Source organism: Serinus canaria, chromosome 3 (assembly GCF_022539315.1).
Source record: "Serinus canaria isolate serCan28SL12 chromosome 3, serCan2020, whole genome shotgun sequence".
NCBI lineage: Eukaryota > Metazoa > Chordata > Aves > Passeriformes > Fringillidae > Serinus > Serinus canaria.
This window is the reverse complement of record NC_066316.1, coordinates 110,509,869-110,535,083: the sequence shown is the minus strand read 5'-3', so window position 1 is coordinate 110,535,083 and position 25,215 is coordinate 110,509,869. Positions and strand designations below refer to the sequence as shown.

General features: G+C 45.9%; 1 protein-coding gene across 1 annotated transcript in view; it reads right to left on the bottom strand.

Moving 5' to 3' along the window:
* Nucleotides 1-21,058, bottom strand: part of PINX1 (PIN2 (TERF1) interacting telomerase inhibitor 1) — a 61,603-nt gene extending 40,545 nt beyond the window's left edge. Inside the window, exons 1-6 of the mRNA XM_009096192.4 lie at nucleotides 21,007-21,058; nucleotides 14,932-15,041; nucleotides 13,062-13,154; nucleotides 12,602-12,680; nucleotides 8,836-8,928; nucleotides 6,287-6,363 (exon numbers count right to left, since the gene is read on the bottom strand). Coding sequence (XP_009094440.2) covers nucleotides 6,287-6,363; nucleotides 8,836-8,928; nucleotides 12,602-12,680; nucleotides 13,062-13,154; nucleotides 14,932-15,041; nucleotides 21,007-21,025 — 471 coding nt within the window. The 5' untranslated portion in view covers nucleotides 21,026-21,058. The remainder of the gene's footprint in view (nucleotides 1-6,286; nucleotides 6,364-8,835; nucleotides 8,929-12,601; nucleotides 12,681-13,061; nucleotides 13,155-14,931; nucleotides 15,042-21,006) is intronic.
* Between the last annotated feature and the right edge of the window lie 4,157 nt (nucleotides 21,059-25,215).

The following is a 25,215-nucleotide window of genomic DNA, read 5'->3' as shown; positions in this document are numbered from 1 at the left end:
TAATCACAGAATGGTTTGGGTGGGAAGGGACTTTAAACCATTCCACCCTTTTCCATGGGCAGGGACACCTTCCACTCCCAGGCTGCTCCAAGCCCCGTCCAACTTGGCCTTGGACACTTCCAGGGATGGAAGGTGCCACAGCTGCTCTGGACACCCTGTTCCAGGGCCTCATCACCCTCACAGGGAACAATTTTTCCTCATGTCTCATCTGAACCTCCCCTGCCTCATCTCAAGACCATTCCCCCTTGTCCTACCACTTGGGACTAAAATTCTGAAGCAAGTAAAACATGCTGGTCGAAGCAGCAGAGGTTTCAAAGATACAAAGACTCCAAAATATTTCATGACTGAACAGGGAAGGCCAAGAGATCCACGTGCACAAGGACAGGGATTCCTGCATGAGCTCATCTCCTTCAGCCACACAGAATCCAAGCACAACATAACCACAGGAATCCAACTTCAGCACTGGAGCCGCTCACAGAACAGCTGCTGGGAGATGTTTTACTTAAACTGATCCATCTCTGCCCATCCCAACGGGTCTAGAAGTGTTAAACTCATCTTTTTTCTTGGCGTCACTCACTGAGGACCTGGGATTTCCCTCAGGAGACTCCTCCAGTGCCCTGCTGACATCACTGTGAGGAAGCCTGCTGAAGAGTAAGTCTGAGTCTTCCTTTTTCTAATTGAAGTTCTCACCCCGAGTCCCATTCCTGGCTTTTGCCTACTCTGATTACTGTCCCTTCCCTTCCTCTGCTCCTCCCTCTCCATGACCCCCAGGTATTTATAGGCAGAGAGGTCATCTTTTTTCTGCCTCTTTTCTGAGATGAACGTATCCAGTTCCTCCACTCTCTCCTTCTAGGACATGCCCTCTAACCCTGTCTCCCATTTTACTAAATCCTTTTGGACTCTCTCCAGGTTTTTGATGTCTTTTTTTTTCCTGTTCTGCTTCTCAGTCCCAAATACCTCATGCTAACCATGGTCTCCAAAGCAGAACAGTGAAAAAATCTGTGTTAATTTGTAACTAATTTTCCTCTTCTGCAGGTTTTTCTCCCTTCTCTGGCGTTGCCAAAGAAGGGAGCAGCAAATTAATTTATGTGCTAACCCTGCAACAAATTTGGTCAAAGGTAAAAAAAAACAAAAAACCCTAGGATTAAACTTGCAACTTCCTAAAAGTCACAATTATGAAACCACACAAACACCAATGTCATGATTGGTATATTGCAGAGAGAAAGTCGAGGTGCAGGGAATGTATTCAGTTCACCCATAACTTCAGGGAGCCCATGGCACAGCCAGACTTTAATGGATTTTCAGCTATGTCCCTTAAGATTAGCCAACATGCTTTTCTGATAAGTGCTGGGAAATATAAATCAGTTGAGGAAGTTCTGCAAAATGTGTCAGAAGACAATTTCCTGATTAAAAAAAAAGTGAAAAAGCACCAGGGGTGGACAGTTCCATTTCTAATGCCTAACAAGGAAGAAATCACTGCAAGCCTGAGACTTTCGGGCTACTTGGATTGGGTGGCTTAAGGGAACTTACGCAGGTTTACATCCAAGTTACACAAACTTGGAGGAAGCAGATTACTCATGGAATGGCATGAGCCATGCATGTGAGATGGATGCAAAACACTCAGGTTTTTATGCATCTCCAACAGGGTTTGAGCAAATCAGAGCTGCTCCCCCCAGCCCCCAGAGTGAAATCAGTGCCAGAATCATGTTGTTCAGCATCCAAGTTGGGACCGTCTGCAGCTCATTCCCAAATCCTCAGCTTCACTCAGGAGCATTTTCTCCAGTGATAAGGCTCCATCAGGAAACACAGCTGGATGGAGGAAGGAAATTCTGAGAAGCAAAAAAAATAGTGGGGGTTCCAGGAAGTTCAACCAGATAGGAACTAATGGAATTTGTTTTTCTGTCTCCCCAGCTCCCAGTGCTCCTAAGCAAGTGAGAAAATCACAGGGAAAAGTGGTGGCAAAAAACAAGTCTGGCAGATCTTAGCCTGCAAAACAGGTCCTCACTGCAGGTCTCCAGAGAGCATCATAATTACAATTCAATATTTTCGATCACTTGCTCTCCCTGGGAAAAACTGCAGACGTTTTCAATTTAGGTCCACTCTGAAGCCCAGCCATTGTTTTCTTCCCCACCTCGTTTTTTTGACTTGTATTTTTTTTTGTGTTTTGTTTTAAACAAAGGTCCCTGTGTAGTTTATTAAGGAGGTTTGAGTTGGACACATGATTTATCAAAAATAATTTTAAAAAAAGGACTGTTATGTTGAACATTCAGGAGAATTAAAGGTTGCAATTGCCTCTGATTAGTAACACATATCCCAGACCCATCAAAACAACAGCATTGTAGTTTTATTACTTCTAGAGAAACTCCTTTTGACCCTCAGGGGCAATCAGCATTTCCTTCCACATCCTTTGCAATTCCCCTCTTTTGCAATCTTTACAGTCCTCTGGCCAACTCCCTCTTCCTTTGATAAGGTAGATAATCCAAGATTCAACATTCCCCACTTACTGCTGCAGAGCTGGTGTGGAACAAGAGAAAGGATCCATTACCAGACCAATCCCTGGCCACTGAGACAGATAAAAAGGGAGTCTGAGATCAGCCCCACAGTTCAGAGAGCTCAGATTCAGCTCACACAGAGCATCTCCTGCCAAAGGCTACTTGCACAGTCAAGACCACAGAATGACTTCTAATGACCACACTGGAAAGGAGTGGGCAGGACTGACTGGGACAGTGACACATCTGATTTGTTGAGACTCTGTTCATCACTGCAGCAGTTCAGGGGTGACAGATTTTTGACAAGATTTTCTACAGAAGAGCCAGGACTATCTTGCTGGTCCGGAGACCTTCACTGAGCCTTGAATTCTCCCACTAATTCCCCTGGGAGCATAAGCACAGATGGAATTCCCCCTGTTTTGCTTTTTTCTTCTCTTTTCCTAACCTCTAAAGACAGTTTGGTGTGACATCAGCCAACCAGCCAGACCTAATGCAAGAGTGGGGGGATTTAGATTGGATTTATGAAAAATTTCTTCATGGAAAGGGTTGTCCAGCACTGGAACAGGCTGCTCAGGAAGTGGAGGAGTCACCATCCCTGCAAGTGTTCAAGAAACAGATGGCTATAGCACCTGAAGACACAGCAAAGTGGTGAACAGGCTTGGAATTGAGGATTGTAAAGGTCTTTTCCAGCCTTAACAATCCCATGATTCTATGATCTCTTCTGCCCCTTAAGTGACCTCTTTTATCCACCCCCTGAAATTTTGTCATGGGCTTAAAGTGGAGGCTTTAGGGCAGGCTGATAATCAAAACTCTGGACAAAGTCCTGAAGAAATTGCCATAGCTGACCCTGCTCTGTACAGGTGACTCCTCTGGAGACCTCCAGGTCTCCTCCAGTCTCAGCAATTCTGTGATTCTGTGAAAAGCAGTTCCTGCATCTTCCCATGAAGTTGCACTCAAGTTTTTCTGATCCCAGAATGAAACAAATAGAAATAAGGGAAAAAGAATTAAGCTGATAATCTCTGTCAAAAAATCCAGAGTGGAATTGTAGCTCTGTTGGGGTCATTCATTGCACATCAAATGTGTGCTGAATGCTTCTCAAGGGAGGAGGGAGATGGTACCTCAGAAAGAGCCTCAGAGAGTTCAAGATATAAAATCGTGGAATGGGTTGGGTTGGAAGGGACCTTGGAGATCATCAAGATCCACCCTCTGCCATGGGTGGGGACACCTTCCACTATGCCAGGTTGCTCCAAGCCCCATCCACCCTGGCCTTGGACACTTCCAGGGATCCAGAGACAGCCACAGCTTCTCTGGGCAACCTGTGCCAGAGCCTCCCCACCCTCAAAAGGAACAATTCCTTCCCAAATCCCATCTAACTCTGTCTTTTGTAAGTCTGAAGTCATTCCCTGTGTCCTGTCCCTCCAGGTCCTTGTAAATGGTCTCTATCCATTTTTCTTGTAGCTCCTTTCAGGTACTGGAGTGCCACAATTAGGTCACCCCAAAGCTTCTCTTCTCCAGGCTGAACAATCCCAGTTCCCTCAGCCTTTCCTCACAGCAGAGCTGCTCCATCCCTCTGATCTTCCTGGTGCCGCCTCTGAATTCACTTCAACACCTCCAGGGGTTTCTGGGCTGAGTCATGTCCAGCTCTCAGCCACCAGCCCCCTCAAGTCCTTCTCCCAAGGCTGCTCCATCCCTTCATCCCCAGACTGGATTGATCCCAGGGGTTGCCCTGATCCAGATGCAGAACCAGCACTTGGTCTTTTAAAATCCATGAGATTCCTGTGGCCACTGCTCCAGCTTTTCCAGGATCAACAGGGGTACTTCCATGTATCATCTCCATTGCAGCCACAGCTGGGAACCTGCAATCAGATTCATGGATAGGAGCAGCTCTGGCTCCTCTGGAAGTATGGAAGTCCTTCTCCTGTCCCCAGGGAAAGCAGCCCAGGGTTGTAGGAGCTGAAATTTGAAGGGAACTGGAGCCTACTACAACCTGCAGGAAAACCCAGGGCTCTGCTGGGCACCAGGGCCCTTCCTACCTCATCTCCATGTAGGAACAACTCATTTCCAGGAGAATGGCAGCACTTTCCTGCTCCTGCAGGGAGCTCTGTGCCACAGCAGAGCTCAGGGATTTCAAACCAGAAGGCCAACACAGAGAATTCCTGCAAAGCCTCACAGGGCACTTCTCTTTGTGCCACCTTAAGGACCAGGCTCCAGAACATGATGGAAAGGGATCGTAAGAGTTCATGGGTGTAGTGCAATGAAACTGCTCAGAGCTGGAGGGCCTGAGCAATGCACTTCTGTTCTGTGCAAACTCCACAGATCTCTGATCCATGAAGAGAAGGAGAAGGGGGAGCTGGGGGAAGCAATTGTGCTGCCTCTGGCTTCCTCCCCCTGTGGCTGCTCAGCAGCAGCCAGAAGACAACAATGCAGCTCCAAATTCTGTGCCCTCCTGCCTGGATTTGCATGAGGAAATTTGGGTGCTTAGGAGGGAACAGTCTGTGACTTTTCTGCCAGAATGTTGAACCATTTCAGGAAATCTGCACAGCAGCCATCAGCCAACCACTGCATCTGTCAAGGGATTGGCAAAAACATGCACAAACTTAGACACCCTTCATAAAATCCATGTGATTTGCAGTGTTTATACACAAAAGAGCAAATAATCTGCAGGAAAAATTCCCAGAAGAAGCAACTTTCCAACTCTGAATTTCAAAAGATGTAGAACACAGACAGAAAACAATACCAACTACTTGAGACAACTCATGAATGGGCAAAATCTGCTCCCTCAACCCCAGCAGTGCTGAGCTGCTTTAAATCCCAGTTTGTCCTGCTTCCCATTGATCTGACAGCAAGGGAGCCAAGGAGAAGATCCAGGGTGTATTTATGTGATCAGAACCAACAGAGTTCCCCGGGACAAGTTCACCCACAGGATATGAGAGCCTCAACAGCTCTCAGAGACAAGTTCCCAAATCCTTATTTCAGCTCCCAGTGACCTGCAGTGAAGTTCCACAACAACTTCCAAGAGCACAAGGAGCAAGGTATCACACACTGCAGCATATTCCAGAAATTTCCACTCAATTTCAAGTCCCATCTTCCTCTTAAAACCAGAGATTTCCAAGAACTTGGAACCAACTGGGCAATTCCTGCAATATATTCATTTGTGCTTTTCCAGATGTTATTTTTTCCAAATAATTTTTCTGGATATTGCTCATGTCACAGTTATTTTATCCACTGATTAAGCTGGTCTGTGTTCTTCAAGTGAAAACGCTAATGAACACATAAATAAAATAAAAACTGGTCCAAACCTGGATCTCATTACCCAAAGTCAGGGGAAAGGTCTTCTCATCAAATATTTATCACTGTTCAGACCACCTCTGAATCTTTTGCAGCTGCTCAGCCTTTCCCAATTTTTGTGAAAATAAGGGCAGTTTGTGGAGATTTCCCAGTTGCTACTGAATGTCCAATTTTATTTTGGATATTCTCATGGATCTTTCACAGAATCATTTAGGTTGGAAAAGACCTCTGAGAGCATCAAGTCCAACCTTTGGCCATTCAGGTCAAGCAAAACTCTTCTTTGTGATGTACATTTCCTACCAAAAAATTAAAATACTGGAGTTCCCTCTCTCCAAAGAAGTTACATCATGATGATCCACAAAAAACAGGGATTAAATTTACTCTTATTTCCTGAGAATTCAAGAACAGCACTTCAAGTAGAAAAAACAAATAGGCAGAAGACATTTGGACATTTTGTTATAAGGGATAATAAACAAGGAAATAAGAGAAAGGAGAAGATTCTTGTTTACCTGGGTCTTGGCACTCTTCTGCCTTCTCCCAAAAATGCAGGACAGGTCCTGTTCAGTGCGTGACGAGAGATCCTTACCTGGAAGGGGTAAAGAGAGGGAAAAACCCCAAAACTTTCACATCTGATGATGCATTTTGGTAACAGTGTGACCCACAGACAGAGAGGAATTGCTCTTGGACATAAACAAAAATCAGGAAGTCCAGGTAGGATGGGGCTTGGAGTAACCTGGGATAGTGGAAGGTGTCCCTGTCATGGCAGGAGGGTGGAATTAGATGAACTGTAAGGTCCCTTCAAAGCCAAACCATGCTGTGGTTCTATGCTAAGGCCACTAAATGAAGGCACACAAGAGGAAATGTGTGTATGCACTGGGATCTTTGGATTCTCAAGAGGATTCCCCATTTCTGACAGAATTAGGGAGTTACAGCTCCTCCACACAATGAAAAAAAAAAAAATCCATTTTTACTCAGTGGGGACTCTTCTCTGACTTCTGATGTTGCTCCTTAAAAGCAAAACCTCCACCTCTGCCAAACACTGGGTTATTCCAACTCAAAACCATTTCAAGGGTGAAGCAAAGATTTCCAGGAGGGCCATTATTGCCATCAGATTGTTGTGTAATGAGCTGGATATCAGACATGGAGCAAGGAGAGGGAAGCAGGAGAGTGTGATGTGATTGAGAGATACAGGCAAAGGTTTAGCCAATTCCACAGTGCAGGAGTTGTTGAGTTGTCCACTGACTCTGTCAGAAAATTCTTTTGGAAAAGGTCAGCAAAAGTTAAAGAAACAAAATTAAACCAGACAGTTCAACTTGTTAAGAATCTGCTGGGGCCTCAATCACTTGAAAATCAGTGACCTCAAAATGAATCTTGTAATGGCCAAAGAAACCCAAACAGAAAAAAAAAAAAATCACAAAATCTTCTTTTTCCTGGGATCCTTAAGTGTCCCTGGAGGGTAAAGAGACACAGCAGCCTAGAAGAGCAAGTGTTCCCCAGCTTCCTGCTGCCTCACTGCACTGCCTCAAAGTGGCCTTGTCCAAGCAAGCTGGAAGACACTGGGGTTGTTCTCAGCTTTCTCTTGGCCAAGGCGTGGAATGTGACACCTAAAATCCTCCTGCTCCTGTTTTCAGGCTGTACTTCCTTTCCGTGACTCCCCCTGAACGTATCCCCCATTTTTCCTCTAACAGAAAACCAGCTCAGCTGACAGCCCCAACCTTCTGCAGCATCACAGGGGAGCAGCTACTAGAAAAGCAGCTGATTTAATCTGAGCTTGGGGTGTATTTCCCAGATCCAGGGGTGGCTGTTCCTCCAGCAGAGAGGCTCCAAACCAGCCCCAGGAGCGGAAGCCGCGTTTGGTGCCGTCGCTGTTCCCTTCTCCCGCTTTTGTGTGAGCTTGTCTTGTTTAGTCTGAAAGGAAGCAGGACTGGATTCAACAACAAGGGCCACGACAACACAAGCCCTTCTCAAATAACTTTTCCTCTTTCCCTGAAAAAGGAAAATTTCCCTGTGTCAGGCCACAGAGGGTACAAGCAAATGAGGGGCTGCCTTGTGGAAATGTGACCAAACAAATTTGGGATATTGTGAATATGAAAGCCTTGAGCTGTATTTTACATGCTCAAAAGACACTTCTTTTTTTCCTCTATATTTAGTAAAAGGTTAAATCCAAATCAAAAGAAATCCTCTTTGCTCAAACAGGCCACAGCCTCTGTACTTGCCTGAACTAATTTAGTTGTTTAATGTCATAAAGTGGCAGGCTCATGTTAACAGCTTGGACTTCAAGGTTGAATTATTTCACCAAAAATCCCAAACCCTGATATGAAAATCTGGCCTCCATTCAGGTATCAATTAGCTCTGTTTTAGCAGAGGCATTTGCTGTCAGAAAACATTACACAGAGCTTTCAGTTTAATAAATCAGCCATTAGTGGAAACTGATCCTATCCATGCCCTGAAATGGGCACACACCGTGTGAAAGGGGAACAGAACAAAAGGGAAAGGACTGAACAACTGTCAAGGGCCAGGACCTGAGCTGACTGAAATAATGTCATCACTCTAAGAAAGAAAGAAATTACTAAACTCTACAAATTCTTGACAGTTTTTCTGGCTGCCCTAATTTATCCCATAAAGTACCTGGTCGATGTAAGAGGGCTTTCCTCTTCCTTCATGCAGGTTTAATCTGATCCCTGATCTCATCCACATGATCTCTGAGCAGAGGTTACTGGGGATTGCAGGGGTTAGTGCCACACAGATGCCCAAGTCACTCCCATCTCACCTTTGCCTTTGCTCCCATCCCTGCCCACTTGGAATATCTGCTGCTCCTTTATTCAGTTCCTTCACTAGGGGATTGTTTCATTCCCAACATCAGCAGCCTAAGGCCACTCAAAATTGCCCAAAATATAGAGGAACAGCAACATTAGAGCTTTAAGCAAGTAGCTGCAGGGGGTGTTTCTATACCCAGGTTTTACTTGCCAAATTTAGACTCCACAAGGCAACAGATCACCTTGAGCAGGGTTTGTTCTAATCCTGGCCAGGGCTTATGAAACAACAAAACTCCTCTCACCTTTGGCAAACTTCATATAATGGACACGTTTCTTGGAAGATTTGGATTTTTCTTCAAGGCTGAATGTCTTTTTCTGCTTTTTCACTGAGGATGCTAAAAAAAAAAAACAACCCATGCAAACAGAGTCCAGTTCTGTTAGAGGCACTTAAGCACCAAATTCAAACATCAGTGTAATTAACCTTCTCTCCCAAAATCCAATCAACAACATATCATAAAGTATTACTGAAGAAAGCACTCCAAGTTTTATCAGAAATATGTCAATGCTTGATTTTCTTTTTTTGCCCCATCCCCTTTCTTTCCCATTTCCAATCCAATGTAATTTGAAAAGGCAGATACAGGTACTCCAGGTCAAAGGCAAATCCATCTCTGTGCTAAAAGAACAATAATAGTGCTGTTTTTCATACAGTATCTCCAGCACCACAGTCTGAGAAAGATGCAAGAAATAGTAGGAAATAAAATATTGATTGAGCAGAAAGGAAAAGGGGGGAACCCCCCCCCCCCCCGCAACCAGGATTTTCATTTCTAACCCTACCCAAAATACCTTTATTTGGACATAAGCTGATACATCTGTGTAAGGAAACTGAATGGTGACAAAGCTTTTCTGTCCCTAAGGCCAGCTAGAACAAATTGCCACATCCCTATTATCTCATTTTCCAGGCTTCCAGAAGAGGGACTGCATCTAAACTGTCCTCTGGGAATTGTTTCTGGGGCTGGCTCAGTCCCAGAGTCACTCAGCAGTACTTTGGGAGACTGTGAGCAGGTTAAGGCCATGTGAAGGATTAAGCTCACTATTTAACAGCACTGAGATCACGTTCCTCTGCTGTGGCAGGTTATTTTGGGGGTACAAATGTTCTCTTTGCAGCCACAGAACATGTTAATTTACAAAACATTGCCAGAAAGGGAGAACTAACCTGTTGTACAGTTAATTACTGCCTTACTAGTCCTGAAAAGAGGCACCACAGCAGTCTTTGCTCTGTAACTCCACAGAAAGTTACTATGGTGAGGTGTTTTTTTCCTGCCTGTGGGATGGGTAGGGAAATCAACCCATACCCTGAGGGCCAAGCTGAGTCACATTTTTCTTATGATCCCACCCTGGAAAGCTCTGCTGCTCAAGCTGTTCAGACACTGGAGCTCCAGTACTTCCCTGTTTAAAAGGCAGTGCCACCTGATGAATCCCTGAGCTAAAACTGAAATCCCCAGCCTGCAGCAGGAGAGCTGAGGGCCAGCAGGCTGAAACCCACTCTCCCACTCCCACACTAATGGGAAGAGAAAGGACCAGCAAATCCAGGTTTTAACAAAAAAATCCTCAATACAAAGGGTCTGTGGGAAAAGCAAGGATCACAACAAAAATATCCTGAGAGCCATGCAGCACTTGAGTCTGGTTTCCAACCTCCTGGTAGCAAAAGGAGCATTACACAGCAAAAGGTTTCCACAGAGCCTTCCTCCTCCACGTTATTCCTACAGGGAAAGGGGCAGCAGCACCGCCTCGTGCCTGCAGGGAGGAATTTCACTACAGAGCATGCTGGCACTTGCAGTGGGCAGGGAAACACATCCCTGTGTCTTCCAGGGACTGGAAAATCCTCTGACAAACTGAGCAAGCACTGCAGGAGTATTAATGTGCTTTTTAAAGCAATTTAGTCAGGGCAATAAAGCCACTAAAGTGGCATTTCTGCAGCAAATGTGATCGAGGTGGATGTGCCAAAGCACTGCAGGGTGTTCCCATTTTTTATCCATGGGAAAGAGACAGTCACCATCACTGAGGATCTCAGCAAAAGAGCCAGGAATTATAGAATGGTTCGGGTGGGAAAAGACCATGGAGTCCCAACTCCCTTCCACTATCCCAGGTTGCTCCAAGCTCTGTCTGACCTGGCCTTTGACACTTCCAGGGATCCACAGCTTCTTTGGGCAACCCGTGCCAGGGCCTCGCCACCAGCGGATGAATTTCTTCCTAATATTTAATCTAATCTAAACCTGCCCTCACTCAGTGCCCTGCTAGGAAAAATAAAAAAGGAAAAGACAGCTAAAGCTACAGACACTGAGGGTATCTGAATGTTGGCATCAACCCCCACAGGGCCCTTCCTTTCCAACCTCTAATTGCAATCCAGCTCTGGCAACTGCACCGGTTCTTTAAGAACAATGAAGTTTTTCAGCTGACTTTTAATGCAGTTTGAAACTGGAGGGTGGCCAATAATGTTACATTTGCTCCTGCAGCACAGCTGCAGGCAAAGTCTTTTCCTGGATGAGCTTTGCCAGCTTCAACAATTGCCAAAAAAACAAGTTTCAGAGCAATGCCTTTCCGTAAGTCACCAAATGTGACTCTGACCTGGAATTTCCAAGGTGCACCCAAATTTGTTCTCGGTCATTGAAAAATCATCCCACCTTCTAAAAGGACCAAAAGAACTGAGTGAAACAGGGAGAAATAAAAGTTCTCAAGGGTCACTTTGCATGAGGTGACCCAGGGAAGAGAGCAGAGCTCAGGGCCAAGCCTTGCTCCCTGAACCTGCCTCTGCTGACTCACCATGGCCCTGGGCAAGTCATTTTGGCTCTCTGCTCATCTGCAGGTTTCCCACCAGTTACACCTCCCTGATCTTCCCAGGGCTCAAGTTGCAACTTGGGCAGGATTTAGTTCTCCAGGGAGACAGGAACTTGTGGAATTTCCCCATGAAATGCTCTCCTACCTCTCCAGGAGCTGAGTGACAGCACTGAGTCCTGGGTGGCCTCATGATTTCACAAGGACGGCTTGCACAGCAAGTTAAAGAAGGTGTTTTGAGGCATCAGGCTCAAAATTTTAATCCTATTACTCCAGGATTAGAAAACTTCCTTGCTAACTGGTTTTCTTCCTCTTCTTTCTACATTTTTTCTCCTAGAAAACTCAGTGCTCAAAGGTTAAGAACGAATGAATGAAGAGTTGCTAAATTCACTAATCTGGCAATTGTGCCCCAGCAGCACAAGGACAAGCTGTGTCCAAACAGGAGCCCTTGGTTTAACAACACTCCAGAGAGGTGTTCAGATACAAAACCAGAGTTTAAACTGCATTTAACTAAAGGAGAGATGATAAATCACTTGATAAACCAATTCTTTCTCTAAGCTCACACCCACCACAACTTCCTAACTTCATTTTCACAAAGCAAGGTCAGTTTGTAAGAAACTTTTCAAAACCAGAAGACTTTAAAAATAGCCCTTTTAGGAAAGTTTCCCCACTTGTGTGCTTAACACCAGGGCTACAAAAATCACTTTATGCCACACTAAAAGCAGAGATGTAGAACTCTGAGGCAAAAGCTACAGAGCAGCCCTCCATGGACAGGAACAGGAGGCATTTAAGAAGCCACTGGAGCACGGAAGCCAAGTGTGACAGTTCATCAGCAAAAGGAAGGCAAAGCATTGCAGTGCTGAGTGATTGTGAGCCTTCAGACAGAATCTGGGTGCTTTATAAAGAAGGAAACGTTCCTCTAGGTACAACCCAGGGAAAGTGTCTTAAATATTGTGATCCTGGATGAAATAAACAGGTTAAACATTTTATGTTTTCTCTCCTCAAGAAAAAGCCTTTCTTTGAGTGCTAAGAGAAAAACTGATCCACTGAGATCCAGAAATCCATGCTCACAGATGGCAACACATCCTTTGTCTCCCAGTGATTTTGGGGAAGGAGTTCTCAACCTTATCCAAAATATTATTTGCATCACAAACTGGGCCTCAGGAACTTTTTTAAGACACAGAATGGAAACTCTGCTGAGCTTCCAGCATCTGACTGAGCCAAGCATGAACCTACCTGTTTCACCCTGTCCATGGCAGTTATTCAGCTCAGCCAGAAGCTGGTTGAAGTCATCCTGATGAGCAATCCAGTTGTCCTGTAAATATCACCCACATGAATACAAGGCAGAAATCTTCAGAACTAACACAAGTTTTACAAAACAGATATTAAGACTCTCAGAAGCAAATGAATTGGATTATATATCCAAGAAAATTAACTAGATTATATAGCCAAGTAAATGGATTATATATCCAATCCTTGTTGGTGGGTGGGACCCCACAGGTGGTAACACCAGCCACAGCTCCTACAGTCACCCCAAAGTGAAATGAAATGAAAAGGGTTGTCTTGGAAAACCTAAACAATCCTGTTTGGTACATGCTACCAGCAGCTGTGACTACAGTTTTCACTAATATTCCATTCAAATAATTGTGCTTTTGCTGAAATGGAATCCATTCCCTGCCCTGGGTCCAGTGCTCACCTCGTGATTGACGGTAGCTCCTAATCCCAGCACGTCGTTTTTCACCTTAACCCTGATGTGTTCTGGATTTCCTTGCTCCTGAGCCCCGAGACCCTAAGGAGGATTTGAGGGTAAAAATGTAAGGATTTCACAGAAGCAATTACAGCCTTTGGACTGTGAGACAGTTCACAAGGAAATACAGCAAAAAAAATAACAACTTCCTGTTAATTTGCCTGCTTGTAGCTGAATTCATTCACAGGCATTACCACACGAGACACAAAGTTTTTTAAATTTACTACTTAAGCCTCCAGCAAAGCATTATAAACACTAAAATAGCAACAACATTAAGTAGTTGGGTGTTTAATCAGGAAGCCACCTGACATTCCTAAGCAAGCCCAAATTGTTTACAGTTTTCAAACAAGAGTCTACATAAGAAGAACGTGCCTCAGCCCAAAAAAGTCTCTGTCACTGGGAAGGGTAATGGGAATGAGGCAGAGACACACAGAACACACAACCCAAACCAAATTTTTATGGAAGGAGAGCAGGGAGGGGCATGGGAGAAGCAGACTGGAGCCAGCAGGGCATTCACATCTCCTTCCACCTCATAAGTGGATGAAAATATTGCAGCAAACAACTCTGGGGTTGTTTAATATGCAGCACTATTCAGGTCCAGGGTTATCTTTCTCAACTGTATGGTCAAGGCTAAAAAATTAAAAGGCAAAGCTTTGGGTTTAAAACTTTGTTCCTGGTATTGACCTGCTTTTTGCCTCATCTGTCACAAATCATCAGACAAATGTGTTGGAATTAATAAATATTTTTATGGTGCTGCAGTGGAGAGAAGCCCTGCAGACACATCCTGGAATATGGAAGATCTGAAGGGATGAGGCCTATTTGGAAAAGGCTGTAGCTGTTACAAACAAAGAGTTTATTTGGTCAGTGGAGTGGAAAATTTGCCTTGAAACTTCTGCTGACCAATAAGTATGGAAGCAAACAGGACATGTGGCCACACATTCTTCCCTGAGCCAGTTCCAATACAACCAATTACAGGATTGGTGTTAAGCAGCCTAATTTCACTGCTCAGATGGGCTTTTGCCCCTTAATTTGATCAAAGGAAAGATCCATTTGTCCAAGTTTATAATGGAATGGAGACATTAATCCTTCTTGTACAACTGTTGGGCAGGAAGATCCAGTATCTCGAGTGGGAAATGTTGGGAGACAACTGAGGCAACAGTTTAAACCCAAAAATAGGCTTTAAGGCATTCACAGAATTGAGAATGATCCTAATTTTATGCCTTTTAAGGAAAGTCTGGAAGAGGAAATCTAGAAAAATAATTAAAGGTAGTGGGGGTTTGGTGGAGATTCTTGTCACTAAACACCCTGATGTGCAGCCCCAAATCTCAGCTTTGCTGAGGCACCTCTGTAGAATTAAACCTGCAGTTTGCAGGTGTCTGTGCTGACCTGGAGGTTTTTATTTGTCCAGAAACCAGTCCCCTCACCCACAGTCCTGGTTGGAGCTTGGAAGGGACACAGCTCACTGCATTTTGGGGGTTCAAGGAACAGATGAGAAAAAAATCTTAAAACCAGGTGAAAGACTCAAGCAGGTCCTGGAGTTCCTTTAAAGAGTATCAAAACCAGGAAGAGAATAGAGGGTTTAAAGGCAGCTTAAAAACTTTAACATGATTAAATGTTCCAGCTCCTGCTCTCACTTGGGAATTCAGATTGTCAAAGAATGGAGAGAAACTGGAAAGCAGGAGAGGCACAAACAAGACTTTGTAACAAAGCATAGAAATCTATCACTGCTCAAATCCCCTGTGCACTTGAGAGAATAAATCAAAACTGTCCCCTGGCAGTTTAATACCCTTCAGCTACACTGTTCTCCTTTAGATCCTACCTTTCCTTTGGACCAGCCCATCCTTTCCAGCATCTTCTGGCCAAATTTGGAGTCATCATTGCTCCAAGCGCTGTTCCGTGGATCCACAGACCACTTCTGCTTTCTCCGGGCTGCAGCAGGAAGGGAAAATTCAAACAGGCTCTACTGGCATTCCCAGAGAGTTCTTGGAATTGAATCAGTCACACCAAAGCTCTTCATTGCAAAAAAAACCATCCCAGAACTTATGCCAGACTCAATATATTTTAGGGGTTAATTTTACTAAATGAAAAAACTCAGCAACAACAATAAAAGCCCAGTGAAAATATTAATTATTAATGGGAAGATGCCAAAGGAGGATTGCTGTGGAAGTTGCTGTCCCTCAGGATACAGTTCAGGGAGGCTTTAAGGATTACCATTTAGGTGTGAATTCCATATTTATTCCAATTTTGTTTTACATCTGGCTTCAGCATGGAGTCTATATGGGAGGAGATTATGATGCTGCTTTCCCAGTTCTGGACAAAATCAATTCTCCAGGCTTCCCTTAAACCAGAACCCAGAAATTTTAATATCTGGCTTCCTAACAAAAGCCAAATGAAAAATCCAATTTAAGTGGTCAGAGAAAGGGAATGACAGAACAAAAACTCATGAGATTTCAGCTTCTGGATTTCTCAAAAATGGTTCATGGGGAAACTGAAAAGCTGCCAGAAATTATTGCAGGAGTTAAGTGATCCAAGGAAGAATCAAGGCTCCTTTGTCCTATGTGGATTCCTAAAGAAATTACAGATTCCCAGACCCACATGTTGCCTTTCCCACCAGGAACAGCTTCCTTGAAATCAAGGAAGAGCAGCCAGCCCAGTTAACCAGTCACTTGAAGTGTGCACCTAAGCCCAGGCAGGAAGAGAACCTAAATAAACAAGACAAACAAAGAATGGGAGACAGGAAGATCACAAACTTCATTAAACACCATGGGAAATGCTGGATCAAAAATGACCGGTTAACCCAAGGCCACACAAGGCAGGGGGAAGCCAAATCCAATGAGGTGTTTTCAATGCAATCAGGAAGTCATCGTTCCCTAAAAGACAAGATTTAGGATTTGGGCCAGAGGGACTGAATATTACAGGGATGTTTGACTCATTTTTTGCCCAGTTTTGTTTCATTTTTAAGGAACCAAGACTGTCAGAATTCAAGGTGGGGGCTTTTTTTATCCCACTTCCGAAACTTTGAAGCTCCAAACAGTCCCTAAACAGTTCTTAACTGGGTTAAAGGCCTGAGAGCTGTGAGGGGAATCCAACCTTTGCCTGGTTCACTTCTCTACAGGAAACAACTTATTAACCTCAGGGGCTATGGCTGCCCCTGGATCCCTGCAAGTGTCCACGTCCAGGCTGGATGGGTTTGGAGCAGCCTGGGATAGTGGGAAGGGCTCCATGGCAGGGGAGTAGAATAGGATGGGCTTTAAGGTCCCTTCTACTCCAAACCATTCTGTGATTCTGTGACTGAATAAATGTCATAGTTTAAATTTACAGATCTTTTTTTTCCTGCTGTTCAGTTGATCTGGATTTGTTTTTTGAGGATCCTGGGATTTTGTGATTATTCCCACCAGGAAACCTTGAGAGCAGCAACTCCTCCAAGCCCAGCCCATGGTGGCAAGAAAAGATGGGGAACCAGCACTGTGGTCTGTAATTTTAAACTTGCAAATAAACTGGGATTCCCTGCTGCCCCATGGAGAACCACAGGGCTCAGCCTGGAGAAAAGGAGGCTCAGGAGGGACCTTCTGGCTCTACAAAATTCCCTGACAGGAGGGAACAGCCAGGGGGGATCAGGCTCTGCTCCCAGGGAAAAGGGACAGGAGGAGAGGAAATGGCCTCAAGTTATGCCAGGGGAGGTTTACATTGAACATGAGGGAAAAAAATTCTTCATGAAAAAGGTGATCAGACATTGGAACAGCTCCCCAGGGTAGTGGTGGAGTCCCCATCCTTGGAGAGACTTCAAAGCCCTGTGGATGTGGCACTTGGGGACATGGCTCAGCGGTGGCCCTGGCAGTGCTGGGGAATGCTTGGATCTTTTCCAACCTCGGTGATTCTGGTTCAAGGGTTCCAGCAGATCTTACATTCCCCAGCTGAGCAGCTGCCCTTCTTTTCAATCACAGCTTTAAAAGTGAATTTCTCTGGTTTTTCCTGAATATTTCTCCCTGTGGAGAAGCCCCTGAGATGTTTTGCTCCCAGGAAGTTGTTGGTAACAAAGCACAAGGGCATTAAACACAAGTATTTCCTGAAATTAAGAGACATTTACTTTCACAGCACTTTTAATCTAAGCATCACAACCTTCAAAGCTACACTGTGGGATTAATCCTCATGTTTCTGCCAGGTTAACATACTCTGATTTTTAAATAGGGTGAAAAAACCCCAAACAAACTTGCTTTCATCTTTAGAGAAGTATTTAGGATAGCCAGGAACGGCTCCATGCTATCTACAGAAAACATAAAATCATCTCTCCTTTCCAAAGAAATAACAAAACCCACTAATTAGTCAATAATTTATCAGAAATGTAAATTTGTTCACTGATGTCTTTAGTGTGGGAGAGAAAACCAGGTACAAGATTCAGCTCCTAACTTAACACCAATTTTCTGGGCTGCTTCAAAAATGATGCCACAGACAGTGATGGAACTCTGGGAGAGCAGCACCATCCAGTGGAGAAAATCCTCATTTCTTTAGGGAATCACAGAGGTTGGAAAATACCCCTGAAATCACCAGGTCCAAGCATTCCCCAGCACTTCCAAAGCCACCACTGCCCCATGTCCCCAAGTGCCACATCCACAGGGCTTTTAAATCCCTCCAGAGATGGGGACTCCTACAGCACCCTAGGCAACTGTGCCAGGGCTGGACAACTCAACTCCTTCACTCAGATATTCTATGATCTGGAAAAGATCCATTACTAATTCCTTTTCCAATATGAATTCTATGCCTGGAGCACGTTTTTAATCATAATTTCTGAAAGCTCCCACCCAAACCCCTGCTGTGTGCCCAGAGATGGTCTGGGGGGAACAAGAAGGACAAAGCTCTGGAGCCAGGCTGGGAGAGCTGGGGGTGTTCACCTGGAGAAGGGATGGATCCAGGGAGACCTGAGAGTGCCTAAAGGGGCTCCAGGAGAGCTGGAGAAGGACTAGGGACAAGGGATGGAGGGACAGGACACAGGGAATGGCTTCCCACTGACAGAGGACAGGGATGGATGGGATATTGGGAAGGAATTGTTCCCTGTGAGGGTGGGGAGGGCCTGGCACAGGATGCCCAGAGAAGCTGCGGCTGCCCCTGGATCCCTGGAAATGTCCAAGGCCAGGCTGGACAGGGCTTGGAGCAGCCTGGGATAAGGAAGGTGTCCCTGCCTATGGCAGGGGGTGGAACTGGATGAGCTGCAAGGTCCCTTCCACTCCAAATGAGTCCATTACTGGCATGTCCAATTAAAATAATTAACAAATTCTGAAAAAATTGCACCAAAAATACCTGAAAAATTCCATGTGCAAATGAAGATTTCTTTCCCTAAAATCAGATCTTTATTTCCCACTGTACACCATATTTGTTATTTGTAATGTCCATATTTCCTGCAGCCCAGCAAAGAAATTCACCAGACCCTGAGCTCTTGGTCAAGGGTGTCCTGTCAGAAACGGGGAGCCCAACTTCTCAATCCCCTTAGAGGCAAAACTGAAGCTCTTTGTTTCAAATACCAGGAAAATTTCAATAAAACTCACAGAATTATGGAAATCCTGAGCTGGAAGGGACACACTAGGATCATCCAGTCCAACTCCTGGCCCTGCACAGACACCTCAATAATCCCCCCTGTGCATCCCTGAGAGCATTGTCCAAACTCTCCTGGAGCTCTGGCAACCTTGGGAACGCCACCATTCCCTGGGGAGCTGTTCCAGCGCCCCAGCACCCTCTGGGGAAGAACCTTTCCCTGATCTCCAACCCAAACCTGACACAGCCCCAGCCATTCCTGGCTCCTGTCCCTGTCACAGGGAACAGAAATTGGAGCTGTCCCTCAGGAGAAGCTGCAGCCCTGGTGACCTGTGACTGTGGGAAACGCAGGCTCAGAGATAGAGATGGACACAGAGTTGGATTTAAGGCCTTGGAGAAGGCCTGAAGCTTTAGAATGGAGTACTGAAAGAGACACAAAATAAGAATAAAGATTTGTAGTTTAAGGAGAAATATTAAGCAAGTAGATATAGACCTCATATAAGTGAACAAATATGCTAAGCAAGATAATAAAAAATTCAAATTTAACAAAAGAACTTATTATAGAGTTGATAAAAAGTGGAAGATACAGTAGTAAGTTTCTGTAGTTATATGACAGAAATTATAGGTAGATATTTATGATGTCTATAATGACAGATACAATATTTATATTTTTCTATGGAGAGAAAAAGATAAATTGGGGTAAATCATGTAAAATGCAGTGATGAGCAACTGGTTCTGAAGATGCTAGTGAACTTTGTGGAAGCAGCTGACGGACAAGAAATAAGAAATTTGGATAATAAATGCCTTATAAAAGGCATTGTAACTAGAATGACAATGGGTTTCTGATGTGATGGCTTTGGATGTAACAACCTCACAGTCTCAGCCTTCCATGACTGATTTGGCAATAAATCATATTTCAAACTCTTCAGTCAACCCCATCTTTCTGCAGCCCCAACATCTGACCTTGGTCCCCTCCTGAACAAACAGTGCCCTCGGTCACTGCTCATTTGGTCCCTCCAGACCCTTCTCCACCTCCAAATCCTCCTCTGGAGGGTCCCTAAAAGCTGGAGATTGGCACAGGCTGAGCTCAGCCCCAGCTGTGCCCCAGAAATGACCCAAGCATTGAACTCAGCACCAACACCTGGCTCTGCTGCATCCCCTGGGTGTCCCCAGCACCCACACCTGGCCCTGCCATGTACCCTCAGTGTCCCCAGCACCCACACCCGGCCCTGCTGCATCCCCTGGGTTTCCCCAGCACCACACCTGGCCCTGCCACGTACCCTCAGTGTCACAAACACCCGATCCTGCTGCATCCCGTGGGTGTGCCCAGCACCCAACACACAGCTCTGCCATGTCCCTTGGGTGGCCCCAGCACCCACTCCTGGCACTGACACATCTCCTGCTTGTCCCCAGCACCTGGCCTTGCCACCTCCCCTCAGTGTTACCAGCACCCACACCCAGCCCTGCCATGTCCCCTGCGTGTCCCCACCACCCACATCCCTGGGCTGGAGGTGTCTCCCTTCAAACACACGTCCAGAAATGGCCCTGAGCCACTGACAGGATGAGCCGTCCCTAAAGGTGTCCAAGGGACATTCCTGCTGCTCCTGCCCTGGGACACACAGACCCCACAAAGAACCCCCCTGCACCCCCTAATTCTGCACCAATGTTCCCCTAGAATCCTTTCCCAGCCCTCCCAGCCTCCAGGTCCCACCTTCTCCTTAACCCTGGGACCCTCTGGATACCCCTTCCTGCCTTTCCCAGCCCCCAGACCCTCCGTTTCTCACCCCAGGGACCCTTGGAGCTCCTCCTCTGCCTCAGCCCAGGCCTTCCAGCCCCCCTTTTCCTCGGCCCTAGGATCCCCCACATTCCCATCCTGCCTTTTCCAGACCCCAATCCCCTCGGTCTCCAACATCGAGGACCTCCTTAGCACCTTTTGCCGCCCCGGCCCGGGTCTGCCAGCTCCCAGACCCCCCCGTTTTTCCACATTGGGTTCCTCCGGACCCCCATTCCTTCCTTTCCCACCCCCAGCTCCCCGATTTTTCAACATCGAGAGCCCCTGAACCCTTTTCCCGACCATCCCGGGGTCTCCCCACCCCACGACCCCCTTCCCCTGACACAGAGCACCCCATTTCCTGGGCGGAGGGACCCCTCATCCCACCTCTCCCAGTCCCTGCACTGCCATTGCCTTAACTCTGGAACTCCCCGAACCCCTTTATCCGGCCCTGGGACCACCCCCCGCACCCATCGGGAGGGGCTGCGCGGCCCGGACCCCTCAGGCAGGGCAGGGCTGTGGGGAGGGTGTGAGGCCGCTCCCGGGGCACCGCCCCGTCCCCACTCCCGCCTCATTCCCGCCGGGATCGGCACTCACGCTCCGCCAGCATCGCCATCTTGGGGGCTTTCCCCCATGCACGGGGACTTTCGTGATCTCCGGCGCATAAAAAGGGCGGCGTGACTTGCGCCTGATTAAAAAAAGTTTTAAAACAGGCGAGCGCGGGAGCCACCAAAGTGAAAATAAAGAAAATAAAGTTTGCAAATTTGCTACAATTCTAATTGTGAAAAATGCGTATTATATGACTGGCTTTTTGCAAATATTAAAATGAATATTATACGTGTTATGTCAGCAAGTTATGCTGTAGGAGTTTTTTTTTAAGTAGTGTGTTAAAGATAGTTTTAGGTTATAACATAATGTTAAAATAGAAACTGTGCTATGTAAGATATTTTTTTAAAGAAAGGATTCGCAGCGAGATAGCAGCCACAGGACACTTAAATCTTTCAGAAAAAGAGAATTTATTGCTCCCTTATCAGAAGAAACAAACTTCTTGCCACCTCGCTCAGCCATGAGACGCCGTCAGGATTAAGAGGAAGAAGCTGACACTGACCAGACAGAATCCTTTGTTTGAATGGAATTTATGCATCATGTGTGAGGTGTACGAATATACAACAGGCTGTTGTTTTTAAGGGTCAATCCTCTGTTAACGTGTGTCCTTTCTCGGGCTTATGTTGCCCAGAAAAAGTTACCCGGACTTCCATAACTCCTTGTTTCTATTGTCTCATATTGTCCTAATCCAAATTGTCCAAATTATTATTACTCTAATTATATTGCCATTTTAATACCCATTTTATTACTATTAAAATTTTAAAAGCACATGATTGGTGTTTTTCACCAGGGAGACGCTCCAGTCCCTCCACCATCCTTGTTGCTGGGCCTGCTCCAGGAGCTCCGTGTCCCTCCTGCCCTGAGGAGCCCAGAGCTGGACACAGCTCCCCAGATGTGCCTCTCAGGGCTGAGCAGGGGGCAGGATCACTCCCTGAGCTGCTGGAAATGCTCTTCCTGGAGCACCCCTGGATCACTTTGGCTTTCTTTGCCCTCTGGGCACTGCTGGTCAAGGACACCTCCCACTATCCCAGGTTGCTCCAGCCTGGCCTTGGACACTTCCAGAGATCCAGGGGCAGCCACAGCTTCTCTGGGCACCCTGTGCCAGGGCCTCCCCACCCTCACAGGGAACAATTCCTTCCCAATACCCCATCCATCCCTGCCCTCTGGCTGTGGGAAGCCATTCCCTGTGTCCTGTCCCTCCATCCTTTGTCCCCAGTCCCTCTCCAGCTCCCTTCAGGTACTGGGAGGCCACAATTAGGTCACCCCAAATCTTCTCCAGGCTGAAGAATCCAAAATCCCTAGGCCTTTCCTCACAGGGAGGATCAGGACAGATTTCCCACTGCTCTTTCTCCATCCACACTCTCACCTGGATGGCAGCTGGGTTACAGCTCCCCAGCTCAGCTTTTCCCACTGCTTTGCCTCCGTGCCTTTGGATTTATGTTACAGTTCCCTGTTTGCTTTGGGAACACTGTGCAAGACAGTTTTTACGAGGTTTTTTGTTCTTTTTATGTAGACAAAGCAAACAAATATTATATCTGTGTCTGTTCCTCTCTAAGGCCCCTTCTGTCTGTCAGCAAGGTTACATTGGTACAGTGGAGCTCGATCCTGGCAAATGTCTAAATTTATAATTAGCTCGGTGATTTATTTTTAATAATTCATATTCAGGTCCTATTAAAGTGGCGGCTCTGGCTGTCCCACTTCCTCCTTTAAACAAGGGTATTGAACTGGTCCTTTTATAATTTTCTGAGCCATATCCCACTGCCAGGAATCCTCACAGGGTTTGTTCTCCCCACACTTTATTGCCAGTTCTCTGCACTTTCAGGTCACATTCATCAGGCTCGACTGATGTGAAAACAAATAAACACTGCCCAGACCTTCACTTTGTGGCAGAGAGATCTTTTTCCTGTTCAAAAGTTTCACTTAGCACTTTTCTCCAGGAGGAAATCCTTGGAGATCACAATCAACCATAAAGAGCCTTCTTTCTGTGTTCCTAGAGTCACACAGGATCACAGAATCACGGAATCACTCAGGTTGGAAAAGGCCTCCAAGGTCACTGAGTCCAACCTGTGACTGATCCCCACCTTGTCACCCAGCCCAGAGCACCGAGTGCCACATCCAGACCTTCCTTGGACACCTCCAGGGATGGGGACTCCAAACCTCCCTGGGCAGCCCCTTCCAATGCCTGACCACCCTTTCCATGAAGAAATTCCTCCTGATGTGCAACCTGAACTGAAATAGGAATCTCTTTGAGTTAGGTTTTATAAGCTTTTGGAGATTTATTTCACATTTAAGATAGCTTAGCTACTTTAGAAGGCATAAAATTAGTAGGATGGCTTTTGTGGTAGTGTGGGAAACAAAAAGGTTTTACTAAAAGGCAAAATAACAAACTCTTTACAGAAAGAAACCGATTTAGGTGCAAGAGGCCCTCTTGCCCCTAGTAAAACACCTCACAAAAGTGATTAATTTCTTTGTTCTCTTCTTATTTTCTAGTGAATTGCCCAGGCAGGACTTTTTGGCTTTTGTCCAATTAGCTATCCTTAAGGTTGGGGTGAAGTCCCCCAAATCCTATGAGGTGTCTTTTCACCTCATTGAGGAGAGAAACTTTTAGGCTTATTTCCTTTTTAAGGGGACAAAGGATAGATTTGTCACTCCATCAACAAGGGGCACATTCCTACACTGAACTTCCCCTGGCATAATTTGTGGCCCTGTTCCCTGGGAGCTGACCCCAACCCCCCTGGCTGTCCCCTTCTGTCAGGAGTTGTGCAGAGCCACAAGGTCCCCCCTGAGCCTCCTTTTCTCCAGGCTGAGCCCCTTTCCCAGCTCCCTCAGTCCCTCCTGGTGTTCCAGCCCCTTCCCCAGCTCTGTGTCACCTCATCTGCTTTCCAGTGCTCACAGGTCACTCACCAGCATCCTCACAGAATCACTCAGGTTGGAAAAAAATTCCAAATCCAACCATTCCCAGCACTGCCAAGGCCACCACTGCCCCATGTCCCCAAGTGCCACATCCACTTGGCTTTTGAATCTCTCCAGGGATGGGGACTCCAGCAGTGCCCTGTTCCAACGTTTGACCACCCTTTCAGTGAAGAAATTTTCTCTCATATCCAATCTAAACCTCCTCTGGCACAACTTGAGGCCATTTCCTCCTCATCTGAGGGAGTTGTAGGAAGTCTCCTCCTCCCCTTCCACCACCCCCAGGCATTCTCTGTAGTGGCCACACTTTGCTGTCATCTGGATTTGAAATAAAAGAATTTATTCCTCCCTTATCCTTCCACCTGTATTCCCTGATCCAAGTGCCCTTCCTGGCAGCAGCAGCCATTTCCATGAATTCTACCTCTAAGACCTTTTATACACCAATGAAATTGTACTTTGTCGAGTGTTTGGGTGGTGAGTTGTGTGATCCATTTCACACCAGCCAGATTCTGCTCTGGTTTTAGTTTTGGAGAGGTTTAAGTCCTCTGGCTGAGAGCTGAGTGCTGTATTTGATCACTCCCATAGGGAGCAGCATTCCCCACGATTGGAACAGCTTCGCTGTGGTATAAAGACATCACTGGAGGTGAAAAATGTGAAGTAATTTCTGTTAAAGGATGCCTTGAGGTTGAGATTTTTCTCTTGTTTGGTTTTGAAACTTAATATTTGGTTGCATCAGAGCACTTCTGCCTCCAGAGCTCTCACTCCTGGCTGGCAGAGAATCTCAACTGCAAACACAACTGAGGTCGTACTTGATTTAATTATTATTTAATATTTGCTTAATGGGAAGCTTGAGGTCAAGGTCCAAATTATCCAACACAACTCTTGCAAATTAGGAGTTTATAAAACAATTAAGTCCATGAATATGCATAAGGGCAGTGAAATTAAGCAGAGAAAAGGTTCCATCCCAGGGCAATTTGTGTTTCCCAGTTACATTCCTGACTAAAAGCTGATGTCACAGGAAAGAAAAATATATGAATGTTTGAATATATGTTTTCTGCTATGGGTTATTCCAGCCCTCTGAGAAAATAGCCTAAAATCCTGTTTCCATTGGGCTTGGGGAGGTTGAGATGTAGCTCTGCTCTGGAAAATAAAAGGATAAAGATGCCTGGTGAGCATTCCATTTGGAGTTCTTCCTAGGAAAAAGCTGTTTCCCAAGAGCCAGCCCCGCAGGGATCACCCAGGGCTTGGAGTCTGAGCAGGGAATTTTCCTCCCAGCTTGTCCTTACCCAT